At 44.4% G+C, this 12,786-nt stretch overlaps 2 protein-coding genes across 2 annotated transcripts; one reads left to right on the forward strand and one right to left on the reverse strand.

Annotated features, from left to right (window-relative positions):
* Positions 1-1,743: 1,743 nt before the first annotated feature.
* On the reverse strand, positions 1,744-5,257 carry BJ212DRAFT_1446567 (uncharacterized protein; the record flags this gene model as incomplete). The annotated part of the gene is made up of 17 exons (XM_041338270.1): positions 1,744-2,060; positions 2,127-2,193; positions 2,243-2,260; positions 2,387-2,578; positions 2,634-2,774; positions 2,882-3,061; positions 3,112-3,208; positions 3,261-3,316; positions 3,359-3,408; positions 3,530-3,681; positions 3,730-3,926; positions 3,984-4,021; positions 4,091-4,166; positions 4,223-4,283; positions 4,349-4,440; positions 4,501-4,806; positions 5,156-5,257. 17 exons carry the CDS (start codon positions 5,255-5,257, stop codon positions 1,744-1,746), a joined length of 2,142 nt encoding a protein of 713 aa, XP_041194161.1.
* A 1,450-nt stretch (positions 5,258-6,707) lies between these two features.
* On the forward strand, positions 6,708-7,167 carry BJ212DRAFT_1249184 (uncharacterized protein; the record flags this gene model as incomplete). The annotated part of the gene is made up of 4 exons (XM_041329697.1): positions 6,708-6,885; positions 6,910-6,914; positions 6,942-7,067; positions 7,114-7,167. Coding segments are annotated over 4 exons (363 nt in total), but the record flags the coding sequence as incomplete, so codon positions are not given.
* Positions 7,168-12,786: the final 5,619 nt, after the last annotated feature.

The raw sequence follows: 12,786 nt of genomic DNA on the forward strand, positions 1-12,786 counted from the left end.
GTTCCGTCTTACTTACCAATGTGTTTCCGCATGCTCGTACATAGCCTTACTCCTTTGCTTACTGATCCTCTCAGATAGCCTCTAGTATATAACCCCTGTACAACTACAGTAGAGTCCTCAGTCTGAATATCACCTTAGATCTGCCCAATCATCTTCTGGACTTCAGTCCATCTGAGTCTTGTCCTTTTCCATAAGGCCTAGGGAAGGATTCCCTAGGCCGGAATTCCGGACCTTCGGATTTGCCCCCTATGTCTCTGTCCCAAGTCTAGGGATTGCTTCCCTAGGCTGGAGTCTTGCCTTTCCGGCACTTACCCTCTTTCTGGACTTAGGTCCACTTCCCATCCCTCTGACTCTACCTTAGGGTAGTCTACCTCCGTTTGCTTCTACATCAGACTTCATCTGATGTAGCCCCTATTCCTTCCGGACCTCCGGACCTCCTGTCCTCTGTACCTCTGGACGTCCTGGTATCCTGTCCTCCGTACTCTGGACCTCCAGACATCCTGTCCTCTGGACCTCCTATCCATCCATCCTGTTTTCCTGTAGAAGTATTACCTTGCAGTGGGAACTCTCCTGAGCATTTCCTGCATCCCTCCGGAACTCTCCCGTACTCCTCCAGAAGTCCTCCTGCACTCTCCACCAGAGTAGCCAGCCTCCGGAAGTCCTCCAGACTTCATCGGACCATCATCGGACTTCCTCTGAAATGAAGGGCACATACTTGGGTAAGGGGCACAGCGTACGAGCTGAGGCCAAGCCCCTCTGAGTCAGTCTCTCTTTCCCTTGAGCATGGTTCTTAACAAATCAGCAGAGTCCAAGGCTATGTACAAAGCATGTGGATAGTCTATTGGTAAGTAGAAATGGATCACAAATCATGAAACGGAAATGAAACATAGGTAGCGGATAAGGGAGCAGGACAGATATACAGATAACCGAAATACCAGAGTTAGGGGGTTACTGAAAAGAGACAAGCGCTGGTTGTGGATTCGGATGAGTTGTGGACTGGACCGGATGAGTGGACAGATTGAATGATGAGATGTTGGAGGGGGATAAGATGTGGATCTGAGATAAGGGTTGGATCTGAGATCCGGATATGCGGATATGACAGAGCCTACACATACCTGTTCAAGATCAGCAAGGGATATTGTGCTTGATGGTGGCATTGTGATTATGGAAATGACCAGAGCAGTTTGATGAAAGGAAAGGCAACAAAAAAAAAGTCATTTGAGGCACCTGATATAAGGAATTAGGCGATGCCTCATGTCGGTAACAAGGTAATTAGGCCCTGAATAGACTAGGTCAATCCAATGATAACAGGTAAAATCATGCATGGTTCACTTACATGGCATAACCAAGAGTGTAATCATTACCTTATGTTGACACCAATGAACACATGAGCTTCCTCATGGTGAGTGTGAGCAGCCAGTGGCTGAGATATCCAATTCAGAAAGCATCTCAGCATGTTTTGTGATGGTAGCCAAGAAAGTGAGCATGACCAAGATGGAAGAATTGAGAATCGAATGAGCAAAAGGTGAAGACATAAGGATTGAGAATCAACTGAGCAAAAGGTGAGCATGATGGGGATATAAGGATTGAGTGTTGATCGAGCAAAATGTGAGTGTGACAGGGATATAAGGATTGAGTGTTGATCAAGTGAAAGGTGAGCATGACAGGGGGATATAAGGATTGAGAGTTGAGTGAGCAAAGAGTGAGCATGACAGAGATATAAGACAAGATGAGGCCAGTTCCTCATTCCACATGACCGGCAGACTTGTGCATCAACTTCATGCACAAGAACATGTCAGTATCAATTGTGTTAATAACCAGGTAATCGCCCTGGATGCTATGATCTTCCACCAGTGCTGCACCACAGATGATTGAGTGAACTGAAAAAAATTCAGATGAGATCCTTGGTCTTTGATGAACATGCCAGAACTGAAAGTGTTTATCTTTGAGAGAGTGTTGTCCAACTGGAGCATCATATGGGTGAACAAGAGCAACTGGATGAGTTTGGCCATCCATGACACAAGTGAAAAGCATCAGTAAATGCCCAAATATCACTCCAGCTTGAGTTTGAAGGATGATGCAGTCATATCAAGGGAAGTTGTGAAATGAAGGACTACATCGAAGACAGTCTGTAGTGGTGCACCAGTCCATAATGGACTCATAGTTGACCTTTACAAAGTGATGCTCAGTTACCTGCATTCTATGTGTTAGTTGTGAATCAGAAAATAATAAAACAACATACAGTTTCATCAGGCATGAACTTGATTCATTTTCCGCCAGGTAGTGGTATTCCACAAGCAGGGAGGGAATCACTCAGAAAGTTTGCAAGCTTACTGCGAAACCAATTGAATGCATTATCATTTGCATGCTCTTACTTCAAGGCCACAAATGTTTGCTTGTTTTGCACTGCACCCAACTTAACATGAAATGTAGTGTCCAAGTCATTGTCAAGGTGTTCATCATTGTCTGCACTGCTCGAGTATGAAGGGTCCTTTTGAGATGCAATGAGGTCATCATAGTCCTCAATATCCAAACAAATTGAATGTGCAATGAGGAAGCAATGGTCGAGGCAAAGTACCTGTGTAAGATCAATGCAATTCTGTCCTGTTTTATGAACAAATGAGAGTACACACCTGTTCAGCAATATTTTTGAAGTTCATCCACCAAAGATAAATCCATCTGATTGGGCCATGACACTTCTCATTTGGCTTGGTATTAGTATTCTGTGTAGCACCCTTCACTTTGATATCATCAAACAGGTGGGCATATGCATGCTGTTTTCAGGTATGCCCAATTCTTTCCTGAGTCATCTTCTGCACTATATCACTAAATAATTTAGATTGTTAGTAAAACTTTAACACAACTCAAACAAGAAACTGACATCCAATAGTTGTGTGAACTCCATTATGGCCAGACGGCCCATAGCAATGGTTTCCAATGTGTGCACTTCAAGAGCAGCATACATGTTGATGTTCACATATTCATGGATGCATTGAAGGAGCAGATAAGGGAGTGCATGAGTGCCTTGGTCAATGACATCATGTGCAGCAAATACAATAAGCTATGAAACCATCAGAATTAGTACAAGTGAGAGTCAATGAAACACCTTACCTTAGAGATATCTTCATACTTGGAGCTGTCAGAAAATGATATGTCCATAACATGGTTAAAATGATTGATGTTGCACCAACGAGGCATTGAGTCAAAGCTATTCCAGTTGTTAAGTCAATAGCTGCTGTGCCCAAAGTTGAAAAATGTACTGTACATTGATTTTAGACTGTATCTGCTGACCAACTGATTTGATGCATTCCTGAAACTGAGTTCACAAATGGTTAGAAAAATTACCTTCATTATTTACATGTAAGTGGTCAAATGAGACTGCAGAATGGACATCCATGTGAGCAACATCTGAAAATGCATTCTTAAAGGAATCAATTAGAGTTGAGAATGAGAATACAGCAAAAGGAACTTATGTCTATGTCTTGAAGGCCTTGAGACATTGATTACTTTTCTTTGTCTTCTTGTTGACTGAAACTTCGAGCCTCCATGATTGTTGCTTGCATAGGCACACTTGTTTGCAGTGGATACAATGTCAGTACATTCCCAAGCTCTTCTCTAGGAATGAGACAAACAGGACAAGGGCATTTGCACTTGGTTCCATGTATCAATGCCATAACACATCTGTAGAATAACCATTAGAAAACTATAATGACAAGGCAATACACCTACTGCTTCTCATAGTCAGCTAATAAAATGAGAATAAGCGGGTAAAGGAGACACTTGATGTTATCCCAACATGTGACCCAACAACCAGTTTTTGAGAGCAGCACAATTGATTTGAGAAGATGCTTGAACAATTCATGCCAGACAACGTTCTTGAAATTGACAAAGGACTGAGTCCCAGAATACTGTTTGTCTTCTTTGACCTACAAAAATTAGTCATAAGCATAGAAGCCAACAGCAAATCGAATAATCTCTCATACAATTGGAAGCCAGCCTACAAGGTGACTGCCACCAAAACCTTCACCATTGCATATTCCAACAGGTAAATTTGCACATCATGCAATAATGGGATATTCCTTTTGATGACCAAACAAGAAGAGCTTTGCCTTATCAGCATATATAATGAAAGCAAAGGGCTTTCCTTCATCCTTCGGCAAGGATGACTATGAAACATACATTTACATTGTTAGAACATTCAAACTTAGTAGCACATACATACTTGACTATTCCAAAAGGCATTAGCTGTCCATGGCTCATCAAAGAACCATACAAAGTATTGTCTGTCAAATTTGTACAACCGTTGAGCATTGAACATGAATGCAGACCAAGGTGAGGGTCCTTCAACAAGTCACATGCCCAATCCCAGAGTGACCTATACCAGATATCAAAATTTTGCTCCTGGTCCTTATGCGGGACAGAAATCACTTCCTTTTTGAACTGTGCTTGAAAATTGATTGTCAATGAGGTATAGTAAGTCAGTACTCAGCAGAGGCTCACTTTTGCATGGCATGAAGATGCAGCATCCCACAGCTTACAGATGCCATCATAGTTGATGACTGAGAATCTTTCAAGCACAGCATGACAGATGAGACTGATGAGTTCATTCATCTGCAGTTTTGTGAGGTTGGCTTTCAGAATTAGTTCAGCAAAGTTGAAGTCAATATGCAAGGAAAATGGTTCCCAGGGAGTGGTATTTTTGGGTATGAGTGAGGGAGCAGCAGTGTGGCAGTGAAAATCAGCAAAGTGATCAGTCTTTATAGGGATGCCACTACATTGATGATACTCTGTCCTGATATCATCCTGCTGTGTTGCAGGTGGAAGGACATGATCATTTGATAGACCTATATAATGTTATGAGGACTGACCAGTTTTTTGACAATAGAAATATTGACATACCCCCAAGTTCATCAAGATGTACATACTCTGAGTCATTGAATGTAGGTTCACAAGTGGCAGGAGCCACATGAAAGCCCACAAATTATTAAATAAAACATGAATCTATGAAAAAATGAATCAAACCTTGGGACACACCTGGTCATTGTGATCAATGCAGGATTGGACAAGATTGAGGGTTCAACAGCTCAGTGTGTGCTTGAGCAGCTGTCAAGAGGAATTATACTCAGTGTGTTGGAACAAAGTATAAAAGACTCACCTGCTCAAGCATTCTGTCTCTCAAGATCTTCCTGCATCCATATAGTGTCACTCCTGCAGGCTTTTTGATGGGCAGCAAGTCCACAACTTTTGAATTTCTCATGGCATGTTTCACAGATTGAGGTCCATTTGGGTGGCATGAAGATGTACAAAACTCAAAAGTAAGTGTGAATACAAGAATATGAAGGGAATATGGATATCAATGTTATCGATGGAGATGCTACAGTGGCACTCAAGTCGCATTCCAATGCATTCAAATGGTGCGCACAATTGTGGGAATGACATGTCAACATCAACAAGATAATTGTCACAATTATCAGTTATTCTTATTGATTAGAACACCACATGATATTGTGGAAGTGACATCTCAATGACAATTGCAATGTCACATCATTGCAATGCTTCTAGGAAATTTCCGACATGCATCACATTATTTTGTCACATGCTCTCAAAATTACACTTCAAAATCATCATTTCTTGATTGGCATCTGTTAAGGTCATACTCAAAGGGTAACTGGATCTGAAGGGCTTTGGCCTCAGCTTGTGCGCTGTGCCCCTTACCTGAGTATTGCCCCTTATTTCAGGAAGGCAAGACTAGCGCGTCTGGAAGGTCGGACAAGTAGCATAACGGATCTGGATGACTTCCAGGTGAGGGATAAGTATCATATGGCTAATCCGGATGAGTCCAGACTAGAAACTAACAGTAGTGGACTGTCAGGGACAGAGGCGGATACAGATAGACTATAGGAATCAATCCTAAGTCTTGGAGGGTGACGAGAGTAGAGGTACTCAAGTCCAGAGGACAGGAATGAGCAGAACTAAGATGATATTTGAACTGAGGTACTACAGAAAGTTACAGGAGGTTATATACTATAGGTATCTAATGGAATGATCAATCAGCAGAGTCCGAGGCTATGTACGAAGCATGTGGATAGTCTATTGGTAAGTAGAAACGGATCACAAATCATGAAATGGAAATGAAACATAGGTAGTGGATAAGGGAGCAGGACGGATATACAGATAACTGAAATACTGGAGTTAGGGGGTTACTGAAAAGAGACAAGCGCTGGTTGGAGATTCGGATGAGTTGTGGACTGGACCGGATGAGTGGACAGATGAGATGTTGGAGGGGGATAAGATGTGGATAGCATCAGAGATAAGATGTGGATCTGAGATCCAGATATGCGGATATGACAGCATCCCTCAACATGCACTACTTATTAAAATAACTATGTAGGCATGTTCTATGGTAGTTATTATACCACACTTTTACTACTCAACTAAGAGTCTGTTTGGCCAGGACAACTTTGCCCAACTTTGCCCAATTTCAAAAAAGCAAGTTTGATTAAGTAATGCCAGTGTGTGCCAGTTGAGTGTGACTGATCATGATGTGTCAATTATCTATGTTATCACTTGATATGCCCTCAACCCATATGTGATTGAGTTCTCACCATTTGTGCAGTGCTGCCAGGATGCCACCCAAGGGCAAAGGTAAAAAAAAAAAGGCAGCCACTGAAGACAAGGACTCCATCAGAGAGGTGAAAGACTGCTGTGTCTGGTTATTGGCTGATGAAACAAGGTTGGTCGACTACATCGTTGACAAGCACTCAAAAGGAGGTGATGGGATGAATTTTATGAAGACTTTCTGGACTAACACCACTTTACATATGGTGGCTGGTCCAGTGCCTAAAGGTGCCCCCAAGACCTACAATTCCTGTCAGTCCAAGTGGGGTCGCATAAGTACTTGTTTGTGAGCGCTGGTACTTAATTAACTAACACATTTATAGATATTAAAAATGTACAAGGTCATCAATAAAATGAATGACACTTCAGGCTTATTGTACAACATGGAGAAAGGGGCCAATATAGATGATGGAGGGGAGACTATGAGGGCGGATTATATTTCAGTATGTGTTCTTCATCTCTCTTTATTTACCATGCTAACTATTTACATAGAAGAACCCTGACGTGAGGGCCTTCAAGAACAAAGGGTGGCCCCATTTTCAGAAGCTCCAGGGTGTCATCCTGGTGACCACCGGCAGCTGGACTGGCTTCTACACTGGCCTGAGCAACACCACAAATGCATCAACCCCAAGCCATACTACTGACACTACTGCAGGTACGTCAACCCCTGCAGCCAGTGACATCACCATGTTGTCGCTGGAGAAAGCACTTGACCAGGTCAAGTTCGGTACTGGTGGCACCAGAGATGTTGAGATGAGTGCCGACTCTATGTCATATCCCACAATCCAGACCCATGTTCCATCATATTCCCACGCCTTCCAAGCCTACATCTGGACCCCACTTCATATCCAGCTCATTCCCAGATCCCCTTCCGCTGTGCTCCACACCTCAGCAGGATCGACTATGCTCCGGATTTACCCTTGAGCTCTGGACCATCAGATCTCCACTGCTAGCCTGATCCATACCCCCCTGTCCCATCCACCCTATGCACACTCCATCCAGCAAGACATCTGAACTTCACCTCATCTCAGATTCCAGACTATATCCACCTTCTTGTATTCCGGTCCTGTATCCACCTTGTCTTCCAGATCCCCAGATCTCCAGACCTCTGGATATTAACTCCAGACCTATTCCCACCCTCTGTCCGATATCCTGCACCTATCCCCATTTAGGCATTCTCTGCCTTTCCAGCTTTCGGTTACCTCTTGTTCCGTCTTGCTTATTGATCCTTGTATGAGTCCTCATCTCCGAGTTCATTTACTTATGTTCCAACTTACTTATTAATGTGTTTCCACATGCTCATACATAGCCTTGCTCCTTTGCTTACTGATCCCCTCAGATATTGTCCAGTATATAACCCCTGTAGGTACTCCTGTAGTTCCTTAGTTTGAATATCAACTTAGACTTGCCCAATCCTCTCTCAGACTTTGGTCCACCTAAGTCTGTCCTACTCATCAGGCCTAGGGATTGATTCCCTAGGCCAGAGCTCTGCCTTTCTGGCACTTACCCTCTTTCCAGACTTAGGTCCAATCCCTGTCTCTCTGACTCTACCTTAGGGTAGTCTACCTCTGTTTGCTTCTACATTGGACTTCATCTGATGTAGCCCCTATTCCTTCCAGACCTCTGGACCTCCTGTCCCTCATACCTCCAGGCATCCTGTCCTTCAGACATTCCATCCTCCTAACCCTCAGACATCCTGCCCTCTGTACCTTTGGACATCCTGTCCTTCATACCTCTGGACATCCTGTCCTTCTGTCCTCTGTCATCCTGACCTCCTATCCTTCCATCCTGTTTCCTGTAGAAGTATTACCTTGCGGTGGGAACTCTCCTGAGCACTTCCTGCATTCCTCCGGACGTTTCCCATGCTCCTCCGGAAGTCCTCTAGCGCTCTCCAGCAGAGTAGCCAGCCTCCGGAAGTCCTCTGGACTTTGTCAGGACCATCATCAGACCTCATATGAAATGAAGGGCACATACTCAGGTAAGGGGCACAACATATGAGCTGAGGCCAAGCCCCTCTGAGTCAGTCTCTCTCTCCCTTGAGCAACATGGTTCTTAACACTCTAGGTCAATGCCACTGCTGCCACTGCCTCTCACTCCTATCACGCCAAGAGGCTTCAATGCTGCATTGCAGCCATTTCTTGCTCCTTCCATATCTTCCACACCTACCTCATTAATCTCAATGAAACACAAGTCCGATGGAGATGACAACTCACATGGTCAGTCCCACCCCCCAAACTCCAAGTCCAGGAGTGTGGCAGGGTCCTCAAAATCCCAACACCTCACTATGCCACACATGTTGGAATACTTTGGGGGGAAAGTGGTTGATAGCATCACCAACACCATGTTGGTCCTTCAGGACACCATTGCCGGACACTTTACTGATCCTGTCCCAGTCTGCAAGCAGCACACTGTACTTCAGGTCCAAAAGGAGAAGAACTTGGATGACAACAATGTCATCACCATGATGAACCTTTTTCAGTCTGATGTCACCATCACTGATAACTACAACTCCATCAAATGAGATGGCATTCACAAGGTTTTTTTGGCGTGGCACCTCAAGGAAGTGAGGGAAGCGCAGGCTAGGGAAAACATACCTACTTGAACCTACCTACTTGAACTTATGTACAATCCTGCAATCAATAGACTCATGTCGTGTTTGTGTTCAAGCAATTGAGTGATTAAAGAAACAACTGAGCGCAATACATTGTACGTGAGATACTCAAACATAACAAACTAATCTACTCTTGTACACCAGGCAGTGGCAGCAGGCCTCTACATTGCCATTCTTGCAAATAATCAACCCACATTGATTGTGTGATCTCATTGCGGACTTGGTGTGCATGGGTGCATGCCACATTGGTAGGTGGCCCATCAGCAAGTGTGCCACTGTCATAAGGAGCCCCCCACTCATCAGACTCCACATGATGATAATTGTTAAGAACCATGTTGCTCAAGGGAGAGAGAGACTGACTCAGAGGGGCTTGGCCTCAGCTCATATGCTGTGCCCCTTACCCAAGTATGTGCCCTTCATTTCAGAGGAAGTCTGATGATGGTCCAACAAAGTCCGGAGGACTTCCAGAGGCTGACTACTCTGGTGGAGAGTGTGGGAAGACTTCCGGAGGAGCGCGGGAAATGTCTGGAGGAGCACAGGAGAGTTCTGGAGGAATGCAGGAAGTGCTCAGGAGAGTTCCCACTGCAAGGTAATACTTCTACAGGATGTCCAGAGGTATGGAAGGAATAGGGGCTACATCGGATGAAGTCCAATGTAGAAACAAACAGAGGTAGACTACCCTAAGGTAGAGTCAGAGGGACAGGGATTGGACCTAAGTCTGGAAAGAGGGTAAGTGCCAGAAAGGTGGAGCTCCAGCCTAGGGAATCAATCCCTAGGCCTGATGGGTAGGACAGACTTAGGTGGACCAAAGTCTGAGAGAGGATTGGGCAAGTAGAGCAAAGTCTAAGATGATATTCAAACTGAGGAAACTACAGGAGTATCTACAGGGGTTATATACTGGAGACTATCTGAGGGGATCAGTAAGCAAAGGAGCAAGGCTATGTACAAGCATGTGGAAACACATTAGTAAGTAAGATGGAACATAACTAAATGAACTCAGAGATGAAGACTTGTACAAGGATCAATAAGCAAGACAGAACAAGAGGTAACCGAATGCTGGAAAGGTGGAGATGTCTAAATGGGGATAGGCGCAGGATATCGGACAGAGGGTGGGAATAGGTCAGGAGTTAATATCCGGAGATCTGGGGATCCAGAAGATGAGGTGGACACAGGACCGGAATATGAGGAGGTGGATATAGTCCAGAATCCAAGACAAGGTGAAGTCTGGATGTCTTGCTGGATGGAGTGTGCATAGGGTGGTATGGATCAGGCTGGCAGTGAGGATCCAGAGGTCCGGAGCTCAGGGGTAAATCCAGAGCGGAGTCAATCCTACTGAGGTGTGGAGCACACAGCAGAAGGGGATCTGGGAATGAGTTGGGTATGAAGTGGGGTCTGGACATAGGCTTGGAAGGCATGGGAATATGATGGAACGTGGGTCCAGATTGTGAGATATGATAATAATCCAGTATGTCATTGGGGTCATGAATGTGAATGATGTTGTGGACAAAACACACCACTGGAGGGATGCAAGATTGAATTTCCAGGCTGTACTCAGGAAGGAAGCAAATAATCCAGAAGCACTTTTTCAACACACCGAAAATGTGTTCAATGACATTGTGGAGCTGCACATGATGTAGATTGTATAACTCCTTGGGATTGCAAGGCCTGAAAAAATTTAGTACTAGGTGGTAAGCCAGTAGAATCACATACACCATCTGTGCCCAGCCCCATTCAGCAAGGTGGTAGTGCACACCACAGTAAGGCATGAGTAATTCATCACATGCAGCAAAGCCTGCATCTGCAAGGTACACCTTGCCCAGCAGGATTGTGAAATTCATTAAACAAGCCTCATTGTAGAGGCAAGCATCTGCTGCAGACCCTGGGAAGCCACTCAACATGTAAGTGAAACGCATATCGAAATCGCAGGTGACAAGGCAATTTTGTGTCAAATTGCCTTTGCAGTCACAAGCAGCATCATGATCAGCAGCGCCTGTTATGGACTAGGATAGTTGTAATGACAGCAGTTCAATAAGAATGTCAGCTGAAGTTATGTTCAGGACCTTACAAATGTAAGGGTCATAAGACAAAGCAAAGAGAGTGTCTTTGCTTTGAATATTGGTTTCAGATGACTTAGGATTGGAGGTCCTAAGCAAAAGAGTTATCCAGGTAAAACCTAGTAAGATTAAAGTGGGGTAACTAAAGCGTACAGGAGAGCTATTTATAGTAGACTACTGTGCTTTAGGGCAGGCGTGAGAGTGAGGTGAGTCAGAGATAAGAAATGCATAAGCGATAACAAGAATAGGTCAGCTAGCAACGGCGACTGCGGTTGTGATGTAATACAAGGTATGAATCAGAGATAAGTCTAGTGGCGGCGTCATGCGGCTCATGACGTAATACACAGTAAAAAGGAGAAAATGAATAGGGGCATATGTAACTGTAACATTACCCCTTGTTTAGGAACGAAGTCACCAACTTCAGTTATCCTGGTTAGCCCAATAGATGGGGTCGGCATTGTAATTTGAATCCAGGAGGTCGTTCTGTTCCTCAGTAATAGGAAGCGATCTATCAGCTAACTCAGCAGCATGATAAATGGTGTCCTGTTCAATCTCCCAATGAGCAAGGGCTTCGTAGAACCCAGTGTCAGTCCAAACCAGTGGAATGACCACTTCTCCCTTGAGGTCCTTACAAAAGACCAATAAATGTCCAGGTGCATACTCTTTGCAAACCTGACAGTAATAAGCTTGGCAGTTCTTATGACAATGCCCGACAGTGCAACAGTTGCAACATATGACATTGTCAATGGGTGCCATTTTTACAATAGTGATGGCGGACGATTGTGCTGGAGGAGAAGGGGATCTGGATTGTCGCTTGCGATTTCTATGTGACGAAGCTGATGTGGTTCATTTGGCGATACAGGTGGATCTGCGCCTAGTGGGGTATCGATGTGTGGTGGGTGCGATGGGGGTAAGAGAAGGAGAACCTGGTACATCAAGTACAGCAATAGGAGGGATATTATCATCCTGATGCTCAGTGGTAACTGCTGAAGGGACCAGTGGTGGGACTGGAATGGTAACATGTGGGGAAGGGGGCCGTGCGATTGGGTTGGTAGCAATTTGTTCTGTGACAATGTGGATAGCTCTCTGATAGCTTCCTTAGTATTGTCAGGCAGCAGATGGATTGCAGTATTATGAATGCGTATATGAAGGTGGCGGAAGATAGTTTTGTGACATTTGTCATCAAGAAGGTTGGTGGTATGCTCAATAAGGCTAGCGTCTCTGATGATTTGAATAATAAGTCTGCTAGAGATTGCTCCTCTTTCTCCTAGGAGGCAGTCTATCTCAATAGCGTACTGCTGGGAAGTGATAGTGGACTCGAACAGGGTGCCGGTTTTGACTTGATCAATGATTGAAAAGTAATTGATAAGGGTAGAGTCACTGGTCAAGGTAGAGTCAGTTAGAGGAGGGGAAGATGCATTGGTGGTAAGGTCGTTGGCAGTAGCAGTCTGGTATTCAAGGAGGGATAGGTGGGTGGCATTTTCAGATACAATATTCATAGCA

The sequence above is a fragment of the Suillus subaureus genome (genome assembly GCF_016647635.1).
Source record: "Suillus subaureus strain MN1 chromosome Unknown BJ212scaffold_12, whole genome shotgun sequence".
Lineage (NCBI taxonomy): Eukaryota > Fungi > Basidiomycota > Agaricomycetes > Boletales > Suillaceae > Suillus > Suillus subaureus.